Source organism: Desmodus rotundus, chromosome 5 (assembly GCF_022682495.2).
Source record: "Desmodus rotundus isolate HL8 chromosome 5, HLdesRot8A.1, whole genome shotgun sequence".
Taxonomy (NCBI): Eukaryota; Metazoa; Chordata; class Mammalia; order Chiroptera; family Phyllostomidae; genus Desmodus; species Desmodus rotundus.
The window spans coordinates 63,886,279-63,908,745 of record NC_071391.1 but is presented as its reverse complement, the minus strand read 5'-3'; the positions used below and the strand labels follow the sequence as shown (position 1 = coordinate 63,908,745).

The 22,467-nt window shown below is 37.3% G+C and overlaps 1 protein-coding gene across 2 annotated transcripts in view; it reads right to left on the bottom strand.

Annotated features, from left to right (window-relative positions):
- DEUP1 (deuterosome assembly protein 1) overlaps window positions 1-22,467 on the bottom strand; it is a 79,820-nt gene that overhangs the window by 16,063 nt on the left and 41,290 nt on the right. For both annotated transcript variants that reach the window (XM_045186749.2, XM_045186751.2), the window contains 5 exons: window positions 19,525-19,670; window positions 16,275-16,380; window positions 10,625-10,822; window positions 8,915-9,001; window positions 2,530-2,553 (listed from right to left, as the gene is read on the bottom strand). In XM_045186749.2, the coding sequence (XP_045042684.2) occupies window positions 2,530-2,553; window positions 8,915-9,001; window positions 10,625-10,822; window positions 16,275-16,380; window positions 19,525-19,670 (561 nt within the window). The remainder of the gene's footprint in view (window positions 1-2,529; window positions 2,554-8,914; window positions 9,002-10,624; window positions 10,823-16,274; window positions 16,381-19,524; window positions 19,671-22,467) is intronic.

Here is a 22,467-nt window from a genome sequence, read left to right as displayed (position 1 = left end):
AGTTAAATGCTGTAAGAAGTTTCCTAGGGAGTGTTTAAGCTTTTCTTCTTGCAAAGTTTTTTTTTTTTTTTTTACTGATTTTATTGTTGTTCAATTACAGTTGTCTGCATTTTCTCCCCACCACTCCCCCCACCCCAGCCAAACCCACGTCCCTCCCTTGCTTTCACCCTCCCCCCTTGGTTTTGTCCAGGTGTCCTTCATAGTAGTTCCTGAAAACCCTTCTCCCCACTGTCCCCTCCCCCCTCCCCTCTGGCTATTTGTTAGATTGCTCTTAATTTCAATGTCTCTGGTTATATTTTGTTTGCTTTTGTCTTTTGTTGATTATGTTCCAGTTAAAGGTGAGATCATATGGAATGTGCCTGGCTTATTTCACTTAGCATAATGTTCTCCAGTTCCATTCTTCTCACAAAGTTTTAAAAAACGTATATTCTCATATGAAAATGCTTTAAGTGACTCTACATAGTCCTTTGTAGTCCTATGATTTGAATACCTATGAATTGTGTAGTTGCTGATGGAACAATAGTTGTCTACTGTCAGAAGGATAATACATGTAGTTTAGCACAGAAAAGCATACTGTGTATGAAATATCTTTTTTGAAGATCCAAATTTCTGTGGTTAAAAGTCTGTAAGACCATAGATGAATATGGCCTATAACTTCCATTGTGAAGTTTCTAAATTTAAGGCTTTCAGTGCCATTTCAGGGATTTACTCCTCAGGTATTAAAATTCAATACATAGTAGTTATTAAAAACATTTACTTATTTGCTTTACTGTTTGTTTCAAAGGATAAGTCTTCATACTACATTGTGTGATCACTGCCCAGTGTATCCTAGAAGTTTATAAATCTTTAGAAAGTCTCACTTTTGAATGAAAGGAAAGACTCTAGGAGGGCAAACTTCCTCAAAATAATACAGAAAGGGTTATATGCTTATGTGTCTCTTGACTAAGGTGCCTTTGGAAAAGAAGGACCATCGAAGGTATTTCTCCACCTGTTAAGTCCCTGACTGTATGTAGTATGTCTCAACAGCTGCTTGTTTGAGATACACCAGCGCAGGTAAGAGTAATCTGAGTCTGCTTTGAGGGAAAAAGGATTGTTTGTTCTAATATTAGCTTTGTGATACATATAAAGGAGGCAGAGTCTTATAAAATTTTGCCCTTCTTAGGAAAATATTCATATCAGCAGATCTGGTTGGAAAAGGTCATGGATTCAGAATTTTACTCCCCCAAAGATACCTGCTATTCAAAATGTATAATTGCTTGATAGTCTGCTGCTCAATTACATTTCACTCAAGCTTTTTCTGAGATTTTATCTGTGACTCTTTTTGGCCCAGTGTTAAAGTAATTAAGAATAATACTAATGATTTATTTAAAAGCCTACACTTTTCTAAATGTACCATAATAAAATAAGTGTTGTGAGCATGACCTGGAAGCATTACACAGCTAATGCATTTACATGATTTATATTTATAAGCATATTCCATTTTCCTTGACAACAATGTGTTTTGAGCTCTCTCATTTCATGTTTTTTTAAAAATACGTCTCAAGCAATTTCAGGAGCATATCCTCTGCTAGATGGTTATCATGTCAAAATAGACATTGATTAAATTCTGCCTCTGTATTTCTGATGAGTTATTTTATAGGCTTGTTAGCTCAATTCTTTTTTTTTCCTTTAAAATTTTAAGGTTTCATAGTTTTAATCCATTTTTTTAATTCTTGAAATGGCAAAACCTCTGGTGCCTATTTACTCAAACACACTACCATTGGACCAGTTGAATTAATGAAGTGTCTGAATAACAGTATTTTGTATGTGCACTTATTCGTTTAAATTCATGTATATTCAACAATAATGTTAGGCTAACAAAGTATTTCTACAGGACTGGCTTTAATTATGCCTTATGGTTAGTATGCTGATTTTCAGTGTGTAAATGGATGTTTTAGATACTCATGAGGATACTAATTTTTATGCTATTATTTTATTTAGCAAACTTTATGGATAGTAAAAGGCAAATTAGTCTTTAAAGTCACCATAAATTCTAAGATATGATTAAATCTCATTTTATGACACTTTCTTTAAATAAAAGAAAATTTAATAAATATAAATAGAGGTCTAAGTAAATATGAAATTATATAAATTATCATGATAGACTGGATTCTTTGTGAGCTCCCCAGGAGCAGAATAAAGATAAACCCCTCACTTTTCTCCATGCAGTTAAATTTTTGCACAAATCCACAGAAAACATATTTTTCAGAGCCAAGAACCTCCTACTCGCACTATTACTAGTGTAAGAATCTCACTGTGACGTGAGGAACTCACATAGCAGGTGGTCAGTCTCCTCAGTGCACCCTTTGGAGGACAATGGGAGCTGCCCCTGTGCCCCGTACTGCATCGCTGGATGACGCTGCACGCAGGCTGCTGTGGCTGCCACTGGTGGGTGCCTTTTAACACTGTCTTTCCCTAAGTGTCAGTCAGCAGGGCGCCTCAGTCAGTCAAGCAGAAATGTTCTCAAAGCTCTATTTAGAACTAACTTACCTTAATATCAGTGACTTCACTTATCTAGAAAGGAAAAAAATAATTGTTATTTTAATAATATATAAATACCACATATTTTAGAAGACCTAACAATAATGATGTAAATATTTTGTTTCTTCTTTCCTGAGGTAAAGTTTTAGCACCAATGACTTAATTCCATATTTACTTATCCAAATACTTCAGAAGGAAGTATCTAATTATCTAGCTATGTAATTATTTAACACATAACAGATACAAGTTTTCTTCACGAAATCTTTAAACTGAGTCCTAAATAAGTGACATAATAGATTGTAAAATTTCAAAGAATTATACTAAAGTCTTTTTAAAATTAATAGATGTGAGATTTTTCTCTTTGGGGAGTGCCTTCACTATTTCAATTATCAAAGTCAATTCTAAATCTTCATAAAAAAATAAAGCAGTTATATAGTAAACTTCCAATATGAATTATAATCATACGTAAAATATATATGACTAAGTCCTATTTCAGTAAGTATCTCACTGAAGGCCATATCTCAGTGGTATTCCATTTTATGATACCCAATTATCCAATCTCTAAACAAATGTACATTGTATGTATATGTTCTAAGTGCTACAGAGGTAATCAGATATGAAAAAGAGATCTTCCCTTCATGAAAATACAATAAAAAATTGAGTAGATTAGAGATTCTGGCCGAGAGGGAAGCATAGGTAGATACACATTGCTTCCTCGCACAAAAGGAGGACAACAACCAATTTAAAAGCAAACAACAACCAGAGCTGCCAGAAAATCAAACTGTATGGAAATCCAACAACCAAGGAGTTAAAGAGAAAACACTCATCCAGACTGGTAGGAAGGGCAGAGACGGGCAGCTAGGGCAGAGAGGATGTGCAGCAAGGCAGCGGCTGGTGGACCAGGCGGTCCCATGTTCACATGCAGATAAACTGGAGGGAAACAACTGGGGAGTGAGACAGACCATGCAACCCAGGGTTCCAGTGCAGGAAATAAAGCCTCAAACCTCTGGCTGTAAAACCCTGTGGGGGGTTCGGTGGCAGGAGAAATACCCAGCCTCAGAGGAGAGTCTGTTGGAAGGACCCATAGGATCCTAGATCGTATACAAGCCTACCCACCCAGGAATCAGCACCAGAAGGGCTCAATTTGCTCGTGGATAGAGGAGGAAGTGACTGAAAGTCAGCCAAGAGCCAAGCAAGCAGCATTGTTCCCTCTTTGTCCCCTCTGTCACAGACAGTGCCACAACCTAGTGAAGTGGGTTACCCTGCCCTGGAGAATACCTGGGGCTCTGCCCCTTACAATGTAACAGGTGCACCGAGACAAAGAAAATATGGCCCAAATGAAAGAACAGATCAAATTCCAGAAAAAGAAATAAGTGATGAGGAGAGAGCTAACCTATCAGACACAAAGTTCAAAACACTGGTAATCAGGATGCTCACAGAAATGGTTAATATGGATGCAAAATAGTGGAAGAAGTGAAGGCTATACAGAGTGAAATAAAGGAAAATGTACAGGGAACCAACAGTGACGTGAAGGAAACTGGGACTCAAATGAATGATTTGGAGCAGAAGGAAGAAATAAACATTCAATGAGAACAGAATGAAGAAACAAGAAATCAAAAAAATGACGAGATGCTTAGGAACCTCTGGGACAACTTTAAGTGTACCAATATCTGAGCCAGAAGGGGAAGAGAAGGAGCATGAAATTGAAAACTTTTTTGAACAAATAATGAAGGAGAACTTCCCCAATCTGGTGAAGGAAAGACTTCCAGGAAGTCCAGAGGAAGCTCAGAGAGTCCCAAAGAAGTTGGACCCAAGGAAGCACACACCCAGGCACATCATAATTATATTATCTAAGATTAAGATAAGGAGAGAATCTTAAAAGCAGCAAAAGAAAAGAGACAGTTACCTACAAAGGAGTTCCCATAAGACTATCAGCTGATTTTTCAAGAGAAATCTTGCAGGCAAGAAGGGGCTGGAAAGAAGTATTCAAAGTCATGAAAGACAAGGACCTACACCCAAGATGACTCTATCCAGCAAAGCTATCATTTAGAATGGAAGGGCAGATAAAGTACTTCCCAGGTAAGGTAAAATTAAAGGAGTTCATCATCATCAAGCCCGTATCATATGAAATGTTAAAGGGACGTATGTAAGAATAAGAAGAAGATCAAAACTATGAACAGTGAGATGACAACAAACTCACAACTATCAACAACTGAAACCAAAAAGCAAAAGAAAAACAAAAACTAAGCAAACAACTAGGACAGGAACAGAATCACAGAAATGGACATCACATGGTGGGTTATCAGCGGGGAGGGGAAGGCAGGAGACTGGGGGAAAGGTACAGGGAAATGGTAGGTACAGAACAGACAGGGGGAGGTTAAGAATAGTACAGGAAATGGAGAAGCCAAAGAACTTATATGTACAACCCATGTACATGAACTAAGCGGGTGGGGGATGCTGGAGGGAGGGGGGTGCAGGGCAGAAGAGGATAAAGGGTAGGAAAAAAATGGAACAACTATAATGGCATAAATCAATAAAATATACTTTAAAAAATACACCTAAAATTGAGTAGATTAAACTAACATGTATGAAAAAAATAGTGAATAATATAAAATGTAATTGTGTGTTAAATTATGCTGCACGAAGTAGGAATTCTAATGCTTTTTAATCAATGAATAGCAACAAGCATTTGGACTGAGATCATGCAGGAAGTGAGATAAAACAGGATTTGCTGATCTCTTTCATGATATTAGCAATGGTTTCCATGGTAATTTATTCATGTCTCTTAGACTACAGGTGAGATTCATAAATCTACAAGTATTTATTGAGCCCTACTTTATACCAAACCTGGTATGAAGAAAAAGTATAAAATGTAATCATTTATTTTCTATAGAAGTCTATGACTGATGAGACAAAAATACATATATTTATATAGAAATTAAAAAAAGAAGACAATTCAAAACTTCGTGCTACATTTTTATAACTAAGAGTGCTAAAGAAAGTCAAAGAAAGGAGAAATAAATGGGGCCTAGAGTAGTTGGAGACAAATTCATGGAGGAGATAAAATTTAATCGAGGTTTATAAATCCCAAAGCCAATACTTATAAATACTAATAAAATAAATAATCCCCTTGTGTGTCAGACTTAAAAAAGGAGAGAGACCTAAACTATGCAAGCTTAGGAATGAGAGGAACATAAACACAGAATATGGAAGAGATGAAAAGAATTGTAGGATATCACTACCTTTGATAATAAAGAAACCAATTTTAATGGGTAAAGATTTCCTAGAAAAATACAAATTACAAAAAAAAACCTAAGAAGGGAAATTTGAATATACCGAGGTAATGAAAAGGTAATTGAGATTAAAACTTCAATGTGCAGATAGTTTGACAGCTACATTCTTTCTGCCCTTCAAATAATACGATCTTTCCCATATTATTTAAACACTTTTAGCCCACTCATAAGGATAGAAAGCTCCCAGTTTATATTCTAAAGCCAGCATAATGATAAAACAAGTAGAAAAAAACAGAATTATATACAAATCTCACATACATACTGGTCTTAATTTCTAAGTAAAATATTATCACACAGAATCCAGTAACGTATCAAACTTGTTAGAGTATGGCTGCTAAGGGTGGACACCTTTGGACTCCTAGCTTCCAGAACTACACAGTAAGTTTCTGTTGTTTGAAGCCGCCCACTTTGTGGTAGCTTGTTGCAGCAGCCCTAGCTGCTGAATGCAATGACCCGGAAGAACTATGGCAGGAATGCAAAGGTGGATCAATGTAGAAAATATCTACCAACCATAGTCTATTACATATCAACAAGTTAAAGAACAAAAACCACACGATGTCATATGTACTGAAAAGACATTTAATGAAAAACCAGCAGCAAACCTTAACTCTAAGTAAATTAGGGATATAAAGATGTGAGAGGGGTGGGAGAGGGGGACTGGATGAGAGAAGGGGAAGAGATTAGCTAAAGAACATGTACGCGTAACCCATGGACACAGACAACAGTGCGGTGATGGGCTGAGGGAGGGGAACGGGGGCTGGGAGGTGGGCAAAGGAGAAAATGGAGACATTAAAAATATTGTCAACAATAAAAATAAAAAAGAAAGATATAATAAAGACCATAAATCAAGAACAAAATATTACCCTAAACAGTAAAACACTAAAACAATTTCATCTAAAATCATGAATTAGACAAATTTGTCAGTAACCACTATTATTTAATATTCTCTTTGGCAATAGTATTATTTATTTGTGTGAACACCAATAAACAATATTGAATTAATTGTGAGTGAATTAATTCTGAAAAATAGTTGAATAAATTTTGATACATTCACATCATGGGGTATTACTAAGCCATTATACAGAACGACATAGACCTAAACCAGCGACTTCTAAGGATTTGCAAAGGATGTTGCTGAATGAACAAAAACAAGACACAGAAAAGTGTATATGTATAATGTGATCCATTTTTTCAAAAAAGTTAAAACCCCTAGTTTTATATGACCACATACATATGTATGTATGCATGTATGTTCACACACATATATGAATTCATAAAAATGAAAAATTACAAATTGATACATACTGCATAATTAACATGTGTTATCCGGTAGATGTGGTGTGAGGTGGCAAAGAGAAATAGAAAAAGGAGAAAGGGAGAAGCAAGAAAAGACCACTAAAATCACAAGTATGAAAGTTGTGATTCACTTTGTTAAAAATTATACGTATTTTACATAAGAATGTATTTTTCCTAAGAAATTAGAAGAAAATCAGAAGATTTTTTCTGCTGACTTGTAGAGATATTTATGATATATAGTCAAAAGGCAGTTAATGTGTGGTATACATTTGTTTCTGTACAAGAACACCCGACTCATCCCCTCATGTGTGTGTGTGAGCAAAGGAAATGTTACAGAGCGCTACACGGGGTATCTCGGGAATCCAAACTAGGACTGGGGATAGAAGTAGGGATAGTTAGCTTTTTCTTTACACATCTTTATTTGTTTTATTTCTTGAAAAAACAAATAAATGAGCAAAGCTAAATGCCTACAGGGTGAAGCCAGAGTGAAGCAGGCTTGGGGGGTTGTGAAGATGCAGAATACACCTAAAATTATTTTTTTAAATAACATAAAACCATTTTGTGAAAGAAAAAAAAAAGACACTCATGAGGGCAGGATCCAATTTAACTTTCTGTGTTTCCAGTGTTCAGAAACGACAGCCCTAGGTGTCATGAAGACTTTAAGTAACAGATGGGGAAACCACCTATGCTTTACTTTTTATCCACGTAGGGTACTCCGATCACAGGACCCACAGCCGGGCCCGGAGGAGAGGCCAAAATGCTTCCAGAGTGCCTGTGCTCTTTGATGCTAGAATATGGACTATTATGAGAACAATTACATACTATTACAGAAATACAGGAACGAGGGGAGGTGCGGTAGAGGTAGAAGAGTGTATAGGGGGATAAATGGTGATGGAAAAAATAAATGAAAAAGAAATACAGTATTATGGCTTAAGAAGAGACCATGGGGAATGCCTAATCCAACGTCCTCATTTCACAGCTGAGGAACCTGAAGCCAGGTTAAGCAATGACCATACTCCTCTCTTACCCTCTCCATTCCCCAAACAGTAGAAAAATTATTTTACTTCAGAATTTTCTTTCAGATCAAATAAATGGTAAACAAATAACAAAGATATTTCATTAGTTTGATAAATAAGCGTTATCCTGTTTACATATAAAAACCAGCCCTCAACTGTTATATTAAACAGCTGAGATGAAAGGCACAGAGCCAGGTTAAGTTGCCTTGTGTAAACCTGAAGAGTCGCTGGTTAAAGCCACAAGGTAAGTTCTCACTCCTTCATTCACTTATCCTTTCTTTTCAACCAACTTTCACTGAACATTTATTATACTCCGGATGTGGCGAGGTGCTGGAGACACAAACATCTGCTAATGTTGCGGCACCTCACCGCAACAGGAGTTCAGCATTCAGTGGGCAAGTGCGAAGCTGAGAAATAAGTGAGACCGAAATACAAACCAAGTGTGGATGGAACGATTCGTTCTGACTGGAGTTTCAGGGACGGTTTCCTCCAGGGGAAGGTGGACACTTGAGTCAGGCCATGCAGGATATAGGATTTCAGAGGCAACAGAAAGAGCAAAAGCAAGGAAGTAGCATGTTTGAGGAAATGATCAGAATTGAGCCCAACCCAAGAAAAGAACAAGGTAGAAAACTGAAATTCAAGTGTTTTAGCCTGAAGATAAAAGGAAATTCAATCGATGTGCAAAATATTTTGCCACCCCATAGGAAGTGCTCACTAAATAATATCTGGCTAAATCCTGACCAACTAAGTAATCTCTGTTCAATTTACTGAATAATTTCAGCATATTACCATGTACCGTCCAGGGTCTAAATCTCCCATCATTCCTTTTAGGTGTTCATTTTCAGTTCTGACAGCTTTATATCTTATATCTGAGACCTGAAAGGAGATTAGTAGGTAAAAGTGAATGTAAAATGCATAATAAAAGCTCATAATTCTTTTACAATTAATTTTATTTTGTTAGTATAAATATTTCCTAAGGGCACTGAAGGGGAATACTCCTTGGGCATGATTATCATAAATCAGGCATTCTCATTAAGTTCTATTTTTGGTAGGCCCCACTTTACCCTCCTTTTCTGATCAGCACTAAGATAGAAACAGTCAACTGAAATAATGACTCATTTACATTTTTCTTCCCAATTCCCAAGTTCCTTTTCTCACTTCTATTTTCTAGTGTATGCAAATTATCACCAGAAAAATCACAATTTTAAAAGGACATTTGAATAACACTATCCATTAAATTTCTTTTTACCTGATTAATTTTGACAATATGCAAATAGGACTTTCATGGTTAATTTTGTTCCTTCTGATATTTCTGCCAAATTTCCTTTTTTTGGTGACTATTTCATTTTTGTCTCCTAATTTATTTTCCCCCGATTTCTTCTACTTGACAATATTTAGAGAACACAATATGTACCCTTTAATCTATCTAGGGCTCATTTCTATATAAAACACTTTCCTCAAAAACACTTACTTTTGTAAATTACAAAATATATTCATTCTCCTTGACAAAAACCTAAAAATACATAAGACTATAATGGTGAAAATAAAAATTTATAATTCAACTACCCAGATCACTGTTAATGTGGAAAGTAACCTTTCCTCTACAGGTACAGCCAATGCCACTATCCTGCCTGTGCTGTTTTCCTGGGTCTTGTACAAATTAATCGGTAAGGCTTATAGTTGGGCAAAGGCTGAATCTTCTCTTGTTTTTATAATACATAGATTTAAATGGCCGTGTTATTTCTGGAGTGACCCTCAAATGCCTTGAAAGTTACTGAATGGTGCTTTCAACTCCTCTAGAGTTGGGGAAAAAAAGCAGATAAATCCTATGCTTTGAATAGCGAGGCATCCGTTTGATGGTGAATAAGGGATTGAGAGAATTGCAAAATAAATAGGACTGAAGGGAAGGAGGAAGGAAGGGAGAGAGGGCGGACTCAGGACTTACTTGCAGCATTTTATCAGTGGAATGCTGTAACTGCTGTTTCCCCCATGGGCCATGCTGTGCATTGAGTCACTGTGTAGTGAATATGAACTATTTTCACATTTCAATGTCCGTTTTTTAAAACCCGAAAATGAACACATAAAATGGGGGTGGGAAGTATCTGGGAAAGACTGGAATAGAGGCTTTTTAGAAAGATAAAAATGTTCATGGACAGAAACTACAGAAAACAAGTTCAGGAAGAAATCTTTGACTAGAGCATGCTGTGGGAGGAGATCAAAATGTATGGGTCACAAGAAAATTTTCGGATGAGAGTTAATGAAATTATCTTGCACTGTCACTTATTTCCCTGGTCCTTTTTTTGGATGACACTTTGCATGATCTGACAAAGATTTTATGTGACTCCACAAAACATTTCTGGGATGCTAGTCTCTGAGACAATACCGAGAAACGCAATGCTTGTACTAGTCAGTCCTGGAGGCAGTAAGTAAGTAGCTTTGCTCTGTCTGCACTGAGCAAGAGAGGGACCTGGGCAGGTGCGGTCCTGCCTGCTTCCATACCTGATGTTTTGCTAACATTTTCTCTTTTATTTCTAACTCCATTTTTAACTGTCTCTCCAAAAGGGCAGCTCGCCTCATGATTGTTGCTATAGTGATCTCCTTCTGATGAAGCTCCTCTGTGAGGTCGGAGATTTCATTCCTCATTCTTTCCTGCACAGAGCTGCGGTCCTCTTCCTCCTCACAGAGATGGCTTCTTATCTGCAGCAGATATTTTCCAGGAAATATTAACAAATCCTTTTATTTATAAAGTAGCTTAAAGCTTTTATTGGGCACATTCAGTGTTCTTATCCTATCTTAAAACTCAGGCAGGCCCCATCTACCCTCCTTTTGTGATTCATGCTAAATTAAAAACAGATACTTACAATAAAGATTCATTTACTCTTTTTTCTGTTGCAAAGATTTTACTTTAAATGTTTATTTTTATTGTTGATACTAATACAGATGTCCCCAATTTCCTCCCAACTTGCCTGCCTCCACCCAGCCCCCCCCCCCCCGCCCAATTAATTTACTTTTCCCCTCCAATTTCAAATTTTCATTTCTCACTTCTATAGTATTTTTTTATTGTACGTAAATCATCACCTACTACTGACACTACTTTAATTACTTTGACAGAAAGGTAAAAAAGTATTGTAACGGGGTACAGAGTGTATCCCCCACAACTCTTGATAGGGGAAGTAGATGATGCATTGCATAACAGTGGCAGGTTAATAGCCATGCCCTCCTGAAGGAAAGAGGGCCACTGCCCAGGGCAAATTGTGTATGTGACTGAACACGTTCATGGCCTGGTGACATAGAGGTGGGGGGAGCTCATATAGCACATATAGCACTCACACCGCACCTGCACAACACACAGGCGCAGATGCCCACCCTGGATGTCCACGTGTCGCTGGGAACTTTTGCCCTGACTAAAGATGGCAGCCAAAAAGGTATGGAGGAACTGGCAAAAATGGTGGACACTAACACATCATAGGAGGGGCCAGATATGAGGTCACGTAGGAAGTTCCAGGCCGAGCATTTAAATGAAGGTGGAATGAAAGAGAAAAATAAAACAACTCATGCAGTCTGGAGTAAGAGAGAGAAGCCACGTGGTCTGGAATAAGAGAGACGAGGTCTAAAAGCCAGAAATCTACTGAGTCGCCAGAGCTGGTGGTGCAATGGGGGACCTGCCCACCCAGCCAGATTCGAGTCTGCCTGGTGAAGGCAGCAGCAGAGCTGATGAGGCTGCCGGGGCCCTGCCTAGCCACCAGGATTCGTGAGAGATGCTTGGAGATGACCTGTGACTAGGGAGGCTGATCCGCAGACTCCTGCTTTTCTGAAGGATGGTATCTCGGACTGGCATATTCTGAAACTGGCCTTGTTTAGCAAAGTGAGGCAGGACTCTGTGTTTTGGGGTGTTTTTAAAGGGAGAAGGACTTAATGGCAGAAATCTGCCATTATGCTAAATCTTATAAGCTTTAAAACCAACCCCTTTCCTTTTTCACCAAACTCTTGCATTGGGAGTCACGCTTCTTGGCAGTAGGCAACTGAACCCCACAGCTGTTCTAGAACAGCAATGGCGGGGTTCTGTAACAGTATTACCAAGGATTTCCCTCCAGCTTTATTGACGTATGTGTATAGATGGTAACAAAAAAGCCTGCACATAATTAATGCACACAGTTTTGTGAGTGTAGACCTCTACCTGTGCTACTGTCACCACAATCAGGATGATAATCATATCCATTACCTCCAAAAGTTTCCTTGTGTCCCTCTGTTGTTTAATGTATGTGTGTGTGTTTGTGGTTAGAACACTTAACATACGATCCACCCGCTTAAATTTTTAAGTGCACGTCCCCTTTCTGTCAATTACAGGCACTGCATTGTGCAGCAGAGTCTGGAACTTACTCATGTTGCTTAACTGGATTCTCCATCCATTGAATAAGCACCCCAGAGTGGTGTGGCAGAACAGCACTGGACCCACAGCACAGAGCAAGACTATTTCAGGGCAAAAATGGCTTAGAGAGGGTAAGTGACTTGCTCAAAGTCATAAACCCACTAACTGGCAGGGCTAGGACTAGATCCTAGGACTCTCAGCTTTAAATTCAGTGCTTTTTTTTTTCTTTGACTAGATTGCGCTGTACTTTCTGTGCCTAAATGCTATATTTTTCAGAATCATGTTATAATAAATTTTAAACAATGTGTCCATGAGAACGTATAACCTCCTCTCCGTAGCCTGTGGAATCTCATCCTCTTAACCTTAGCCCAGTCTTCCATGTTAGAGACCCCTCCCAGCCCTTATCCTCCCAAATCCAGTTAAGCAGCAAATTCTGTCTCTTTTGTTTCAATCTCTCTTAAATCTCACTACTACTCTCTATTCCTACTACCACTATCTTAGTCCAGCCTCTTAGCATCTTTTTAAAAATCATTTACTGTCTCTAATTTTTGAGGTTTGGAGGTAAACTACACAATCACTGATCTCAAAAAAAATCATAGTTCATTGGGGGAAACAGAAAACTAACAGTTGTAAGACAGTGTAGCAATCAATGTCAGCATTATGCAGTGGGGGCACCTAACCCAGCCTGGGGATGTCAGGATAGGATTCCCAGAGGAGGGGGCATCAGACCAAATATTGAGGAATAAATGGAAGCTACATGGAAAATAGAGGAGAGAAGGGCTCCTAGGCAGAGAGTGCAGCTGAGGCACGGGGGTAAATGCGCACTCAGTGAATCAAATGGAGTTTGGAGTCGCTGGGACCTAGCACGTTGTGAGAAAAAGGGCTGGAGAGTTACTTAGGGGCCATAGAGTGTATGAATGTACCCAGGGCACTTGCATTAAAATACATTTGTGTTTTCATGGTATATCTCTAAAAGAAAAAGGGTGTCCGCTCTTTTTCTTTTTTGAACATAGCCAGAGTATTATACCATTATAGTGTCTTCAAAGTATTAACACCAATTCCTCACTATCACCAAATATCCAGGAAGTATTCAAACTTAAAATTGTATCAGAATGAAATTTTTTAAGTTTATTTGAATTGAGATCTAAATATGAGGCACACTTTGCGACTAGGTCGTATCTTTTTAAAGCCTCTCTTTTTGTATGTGATTGTGTGTGTTCTACATACTCCACGTGCATCATCTCGTTTAATCCCCATCCATCTCTCCATTTCGCAGACGAGAAATTTGAGTTCGCGTAACTGCTCATAGTCACATTCCTGGTGACAGGCAGTCAGATTCCAGGACCTTACACATTGGGCTGTAAAACCTCTGAGAGCAGAGCCCTAGAAGGTGGTTCCCACGCTGGGAAAAGCCCGAGTGGGATCACCGGACTTGGAGATTATGCACATCCAGCAGGCAAACTTGGTCCGTCCCCGGGTGTGATACTGCTTCATCCGATTATATTCTTATTACTGACACTTTCGTAATCTCAGGGTTGGACAGGACCTTACAAATCACATGGTCTAACCCCACCATTTAACAGAAAAAACAAAGACTCACACAGCAGGAAACTGATTGAGTCTAAGTTTCCATCTCCCACTAGCAAAGAGGAGACTAGGAAAGTAAAGTACAATATCCTCACCCTGAGGACAATATTACAGTCTCCTTCATCTCCAATCTTCTTCCAGTTTCTTTCTTATAATTTGATGAAACAACTGGGCTGTTCTCTAGTTGGTTCCAGTTTGAATTTTGCTGTTTGCATCCCTGAGGTATAGTTTATATGTTTGCTTAAAATGGAACTTATCAAATGCTAGAAAATGAAAATGCTATTGTGAAAATGGAGTAAACTCTTTTCGTTATTTCACAACATTTAGTTATTAAAACAATGTGCTATATACTGCAAAACTTCCTTCTAAATGAGATTAATTTGCCTAGCTGCAAATGACTTTTGGCTTTATTAAAAATGTCAATTTTATAACAAATAAGTGACTAAAAATAGTTCTATGATGAAAAAAGAAGACACATAATACATGGCTCTTGTTGCCTTTATTACAAGAGAATGAAAATGCTCTCCACAAACACGTCTTGGAAGCTATCGCTGTTCATGCGCAATTCATTTGTAACCTTTTTCTGCATAGCAATGCGTTATCTAGGGGTCTCCAAGAGTCTATAAAGAGATTTGTGCCTTGCATTCTCTCCTTTCATATCAAAACTGTGCAAAATCAGTATATTCCTGGTATTACTCAAAGCTTTATTATTCTTTCTAAGTCTGTGAGGTTAAGAACAGTGTAACTATACTTTAGGTGGCTTTAATCAACATACTATCATAATACATTCACTAGGGACACCAGTAAAGAATAGTGTTTTAAAGTTGTATTTTTAACTATTAGTAAAATCAGTTTTATGGGATTATGCGAAAAATATAAGAAAAATGGTCATTAATTTACATCGTCTTTTCTACACTTAATAGTTGCCTGACGGGGAACTCTTTGGGAGTCAGGATTTAGCTTTCACATAATCACATTTCCTACAGAAATAAGCGGAATAGACAATAGTTCTACTAGATGCTCCATAAATGTTTATTGAATTTCCACAAACAATAACTGAAGTTATGACCCCACACAATTATGGGGGACCTTAGCCTTAATATTAATTCATTCTCTAAATATTTGCTTTCACTTATTGTATGTCAGGCACTGCACCAGGCACTAGATGGTAATTCAAAGCCACACACCCCGCTAATATAGATTTCTCCTGCTTTTAACAGTTGTTTAGATTATACAGCATTGAATATTCTATGTGATCATCAAACCTAAAGGACCAGAGAAGGGTGTAGTAGACTGATAAACTCATGGAAAACACTACTGGATTTCCTAGAAGGAGAAGAGAATATACTTTTTGTTGGAGCTGAGAACCACAGTGACCAGGTCTTATTCTTCCTTGTATTTCTAGCTCCTGGGAAAGCACTTAGCACGTTAGGTGCTAGTGACAAAATGTGGGTGTAACCCATAACAACAGCAGCTGATGTTTTAGGAGCTCCCTCTGAGCTGGGTAGGCCCTGTTCTAAGCACTTCACATACACTATTTTATGGATTTCAACTTATGGGAAGAGTGTGAGCTTTGGAGCTGGATTGCTTAGATTCAAATCCAGCTTCTGCCAGATCAAACTTATAATAATGGGAAAATTGCCAAAATTTTCCATGCCTTAATTTCTTCAAATATTAAAAGAGGATAATATTAGTACCTACCTTATAAGATGGTTGCGAGGAATAAATGAATTAGGATTTGTTAAGCCCTTAGCACAGCTCCTTGGCACATGGTGAGTGCTATTTAAGTAGCAGCCATTTACTTCTCATTTGACCCTCATCACAACTTTATGAGGTAGGTACTAATTACCCCACTCCCATCCTGGAAACAGGGACCCTGAGCAACCTGCATACACAACTTCCCCAAGCTTGTGCACCTAACATATGGTCGTGCTCAAGTCTGTGCTCTCATGCTTCTTGCTCTAAGCTCCCCTTCATGGAGCCACGCCCTCCATGTTTCCCGCACTCTCCCCACAGCAGAGCGATGTCCTAAAACTTGTGGTTTTTATAGCATCACACAGGAGAATGTCAATTTTAGCAGCTTGGATAAAATATAGAAGGAAAAAGAAGGGAGTGAGAAGAAAGATGCTTTCCTCTTTTGTATTTAAAGACTTCAGATCTGCCTGGAAGAGTGGACACTGTTATTTTCCATACCGTATTCAGTTCTCTTTCGTGATTTGGCTGATCTGGGGTCACTGAAAACAGCTCTTGCCTTTTCCTTTCTGGTTCTTTAATACAAGGCGAATAAGATGATTCACACCTACAAATTCAAATGAATAAAAATCAAGCTTAACTTTATAAATTGTCAGGATTATATTGTTAATTATAATTATTAAATAATTTATAATTATTTCCATTGTAGAGAACAGAGATAGATTATTAGTGTGTTGGAAACATTTCCAGGTACAGAAATTGCAAGTTATAATACACTCAGATCTCTTAACTAATTACCTATTTAACTGAGTGCAAATGGCTTTAGAAAAAAAAAACCCAGGTAGTAATTAATATGGAATTATAATTATAATTAAAAATTGGCAGAATACTGGGTTTGCATATGAAGATGAGATTTTTGTATAAGAAGAGAAAACTGTCTCCTATAATAAAATAGCCTGGGAACTCATTCAAAAAAGGAAATAGACCTGAGTTGATTACACATCATGGAAAGGAACTATGTCAGAAGTCTGAGGAAGGAGAAACCACTCCATAAAAGTGTTCCAAAAATGACTGACTCTGAGAGTCTTCTGGAGAGAGCTCAACTATTTCTATTCTTTGGCTATTCAATTTATAAAATGCAATGGCAACCACATATAGATACTAAAGAGGAAAAGCAGGTAATTAACATAAAAAGTATAGTTTCCATAGGAAGCTTGGCAAAGTATGAGCAGGTAATGTTTATACCAGGGAAGCTGGTAAAATAAAAATTAAAACAGAAAAAATAAGATAACTAGGCAAGGAAAGCAGCCTGCTTCTTATTGCCTAATATGTAGAGTCCAGAGTTTTGAGGAAGGTACCCACTTGTAAATAAGTGCAACTTTAGATTTCCAAAGAACTTTTTAAAGGTTCCACAAATCAAAACCTTAAATCACATAAACAAACAAAAAACCCAAATCTGAGTAATGATAGAAAAATAACTATTAAAGAGATTAAAAATAAGGCAATCTTTTAAAAGGTATAATTTAATAATAGTATTAATATTACTATTTGTTAACAAATATATTTGTTATCAAGTATATATGTTAAGGGTAGAAAACAGAGTATATAAGAATACATACTGCTATGATGTCCTCCAGGGAGAACATTGTCAGCATTTTTGTGTATATTGTCTTTTTTCCCTCTGCCTGTTTATAAATGCATACACATTTCCCATACAATTAGAAGGCACTTTACATATTATTTTTCAGTCTTTTTTTGTTTTCCACTCAGTAACACATGTGGGCATTTTACCCATTATTCTCCTAAAAAATTATTTCAAGACCAACCTTAAAATGTTATTTGCTATGATTTGGAAGAGGTGAAAATGAAATTTCCTTTTTTTCAATTTTTCCTAAGTGATTTTAGGGAGTGGAATGCTGAACAGAATGGTTAAGTACCTAATGATGATCTTGTAAAATTTAAGTGAGTGAACAGAACAAATATCAATGTGGCCAAGTCCATAGAATAGAACAATAGTCGTGCTAATGTAAAAGCGTACTATAAAACATATCAGGAAACTATCATTTGTCATGTAGGAAAGGACTGTTGGAATTATTTGTAATAACTCAGAACATATCAGCTCATATTGAGCTTCTACAACTGAAAAAAGAAAGAAAAAGCTTAGCATTATTGAGAAAAGTTCTGATAATGAATAAAAACATTACAATGCTACATCTGTAAAACTATTGTATGTCTACATTCAGTAGTCTGAGCTGCTTCACCTTAACACAATTAGAAAGAAGAAACAAAATCCAAATAAAAGAAACCAAACAATATAAAGGGCAGAACCACACTCACATAAAAGCAAAGGAGGATTAGAAGCTTGCAATGGGAAAGGGGAAGGTTGAGAAGACTATGCCTAATGTCTAAAACACAATGGAAGCTGTGAAAAGTAAGATATCTGCTCATCAGATCTCAGAATACTAGAACTGAATAATACCGTCCAAATGAGAAGGATGTACTCTGGAGACCAAAATAAATACCAACTTAAACAGAGGACGGCAACTAGGCATAACAACAGAGTTGCATTGGCCAAATATGTGTAATTGCAAGACTTTAGGTTAAATCACGTATCGAAAGAAAGCTGGTAATGTTCGGAATTCAGCATTGGCCTTGTGAGATAGCTCCACAGAAAGCACCTACAAAACTCTTCACAAAAATACAGAGACATAGTTGAATGGTTGGCTCTTCTAGGAAACTTATGCTTTTAGGCATATACGTTCTTTGTGTGAAGACATTTCTCACCAACTCACTACACTGGAACAGTGCCTTGCACATAATGTATTTCCAAAGATTTATTAATGATTGGTGATGACGGTATAGAGCTTGTCTGCAGAGTACTCATTAAGGCTGACTGTCTCATAGCCATTCTACCACCCTTGGTGAGACATACAATGGTCATTTTCTCCAAAAAAATTCTCTTATAATTGAGACTTAGTAATTTTTAAGAACCTTAATTTGCCACTTGTTGTAAAGGCTAAACCTCAAGGAAACACTAGCAAGTACCACAACTTTGAAGAAATAATTATTACCTTTAAAACAATGTAATCATCTTTCAATAAAATATCTCTCACAATTTGGCTATTCAGTTTTAAAAACCCTATCATTGGTCTGCCACTGGCCTTCAGATTTGAAAAGGATTCAAGTTATAATGAGAATTAGAAAACATCAGTGAATGGTTGGAATAGTTACACCATTTACTCACAAGCATAAACATTTAACAATGTTTATGTGGTTATGGAATATGTAGTATCTATCTGATTTTAAAAGAGGAAAAAATAGGTTCTAACAAAACCCTTAATGGAAATGACAAGGTGGTGAGTGTGGAGACCAAAATGAGTACAACATTTATAGGTGAAAAAGTTAATAAGTAGGCAATCAAAATAAAAGCATTAAAAAATATGGAATAAATCGTATTTAATTAAATATCAGCTGTATAGTATTGTTTTAGCAATATCCTAAAGGATAAAAGTTCTAAGAAAATTTCTGACTCAGGAAACACATAAGTCCATAGATCAGAACATGATGTAATTTTCTGGTAAGTACAGGTATTAATTTTTAAAATAAAATAATCATTAATTTTATCTTTAATATCTAATAATTAGCATGTTAATACAAAACAAAAAGACTTTAATTCTAGTTTCAAATATAAAACAGTCAAAAATCATGTTTTGAGCAGTTTCTCTCAGGCTGCTGAATATAAAGAATATACCTTTTTTTATTTTCTTGAGCATTTTGGTACTCTCCTATTTTTAATAATTCTCTGTGCAACTGCAATCGTTCCATTTCTATAATTCTCAAGAGATCATCACGTGACTGTAACTCACTTTTCACCTCTGAGAGTCCTGCTTCCATGGCCTAAATAAAAACAAAATTTTCAGTGCTCATATTTGGAAATCATGACGTATAATAATACATTTAAAAATGTTTAACATCTATGAACCAGACTAATTTCAAATGAACTGATAATCTTTTTAAAAAAATTTTATTGTTATTCAATTACAGTTGTATGCCTTTTCTCCCCATCTCTCCACCCCACCCCAGCTGAACCCCCCTCCCTCCCCTACCTCCACCCTCCCCCTTGATTTTGTCCATGTGTCCTTTACAGTAGTTCCTGTAATCCCCTCTCCTCACAGTCCCCTCCCCACTCCCCCTGGCTATTGTTAGATTGTTCTTAACTTCAATGTCTCTGGTTATATTTTGTTTGCTTTTTTCTTCTTTTGATTATGTTCCAGTTAAAGGTGAGATTATATGGTATTTTTCCCTCACCATCTGGCTTATTTCACTTAGCATAATGCTTTCCAATGAACTGATAATCTTTTGCTGGCTCTGTCTCATAGAATTTCATACCTTCATGCATTTATTCAACAAATATTTATTTACTAAGTTCTTATTATATACTCAACACTGAGGATAGAGTCACAGAATCTGTCCTCAATGAGCTGACAGTCTAGTGATAATGACAAAGTGTAACCAAATAATCACACAAAGATGGCCACATCGTACGTAACTTTGAAGGAGGGGAACATCAAAGTATGAATAAAATATCAATGCATAAAATTAGGATTGATGCAAATAATTCCCAATTTAAACCTGATAGTAGCCAAGAAAAATCTAATTTGAAAGCTGGCTATCAATGTAAGTGATAAATCATGGTTCCACTACTGTCCAATAGCAGCCCGGAACTTCAGCTGATAACTACAAACACCAGCAATCCCTTGAGTTTAGTGTTTTACTTTGTTAGTAGGAGAGGCTTGGGCAAGTTTAAGAGCTGTTAGGATAGAGAAGGGGTAACAGTGATGGTGTCAGGGTCCTGAGAAGGTGGATAGGTGGGTCCCAAAGCTCAAGTGGAAGTATTGTCTAAAGCAAAAGGGAGGCCCTCCTCTTTTGCAAGAGGAAAGAAGGAAGGAAGATGGAACCTAGCCAAGTTCACGCACGTGATATGGGGTGATAAGACAGTGGCTACCAGTTGGTTTCTATTTTCCTTGTGAACAAAAAGGCAATGTCAGGTGTTGGTAGTGGAAGGTGATGTGGAGGTGGGGCCTGGGAGTCATTTTTAGAGTGAAAAGCATTTGAAATGGCCAGCGTTGGGAATGGGAGAGTCAGCTGATTGGAGCAGCACGGGACTCCTGGCAGTGCTGAGCTGTCATGCGAGGTGTGTGACCAGGATCTACTGAGAGATTTTCTCCAGCGGTGCTTGGCTGTTCCCTGGGAGAAAGGGAGAGCAGCTTCCTTCCATAACATCATGTCTCTGAGACTCAATTATACAAGGAAACTAGTATTCAGTAAGTGTGCCTGGCCCTGTTCATTAAACCCACTGCCATTTTTACAGATAGGAAGTTGAGGGCCAGACTTGATCCAAAGTTGCAGGCTCCTAAGTGGCAGACTTTGGAACAGAAGTCCAGATCTTTTGCCCAGTAGTCCAGCTAGGGCGTTCAAGACCCAAAGGAACTTGTTCCATGCCAGGTAAGTGCAATAGACCTGTAGCTTATTGGTAAAGACAGGGTGGGGTGTTCAGAGGGCAGGAGATTTCTCTACTAATAAAGGCTTTAGAAAACCTTATAGATATTTTTTAAAAGGCATTTGTTCAAGTATCTTAATATATCCAATAACAGATTTATTCAAATATATCTACACATTTAAAATTAATCCATTTAAAGTATACAAGACAGTGAATTGCAGTACATTCACAAATTTGTGCATTCATCACTACTATCTAATTCCACTACATTTTTATCACTCCACAAATAAACCTAATACCCATTAGCAGTCAGTCCCCCCAGCCCCTGGCAACCACTAAGGTATGTTTTATTTCTATGGTGCGTATTCTGGACATTGCATATAAATTAAGTCACACACTATGTGGCCTTTTCTGACTGGCTTCTTTCACCAAGCATACTGTTTTTAAGTTTTAACTATGTTGTAGCATGCACCAGTACTTCATTTCTTTTTATTTATTTATTTATAAATTTTTAATCCTCACCTAAGGACATGTTTATCGATCTTTAGAGAAAGAGGAAGTGGGGGTAGGCAGGGGTGGGGGCGAGAGAGAGATACAGAGAGAGAAAGAGAGAGAGAAACATCAATCAGTTGCCTACGATATGCATCCCGACCAGGGATCACGCCTGCAGCCTAGGTGTGCATCCTGCCCGAGAGCTGAACCGGCAGACTTTTGGTGCACAGGACACTGCTCCAACCCACTGTGCCACACAACCAGGGCCATTTCCTTTTCTTGATAAATAATATTGATTTGTATGGATATACCACATTTTTGTATTTATTAATCAGTTAATGGACATTTGGATGTATCTTCTTTTTAACTATTATGAGATAATACTGCTTTGAAAATACATGTACAAGCTTATATGTGTGGATATATGTTTTCTTATTCATCAATTCTTATCCCAAAATTCATGAAGCTTCAAAATTTAATGATGTAGATAGTATAGAACATATGAGTTCCCAGACAAACTTTTTTATGAAAGCCTTAAAATATACATTATTTTCCAGGAGACCTAGAGACCTGGGCTCAGTGAAAGACCTAGTTACAATATTTTAACCCTAGAAGTTCCTGGCTAACTTTGAGATAAGTCTAAGAGTATATTCAAATAGGTGATTTAATAGACTTGTATGGGTAAAGATTTGTTTGGATAAA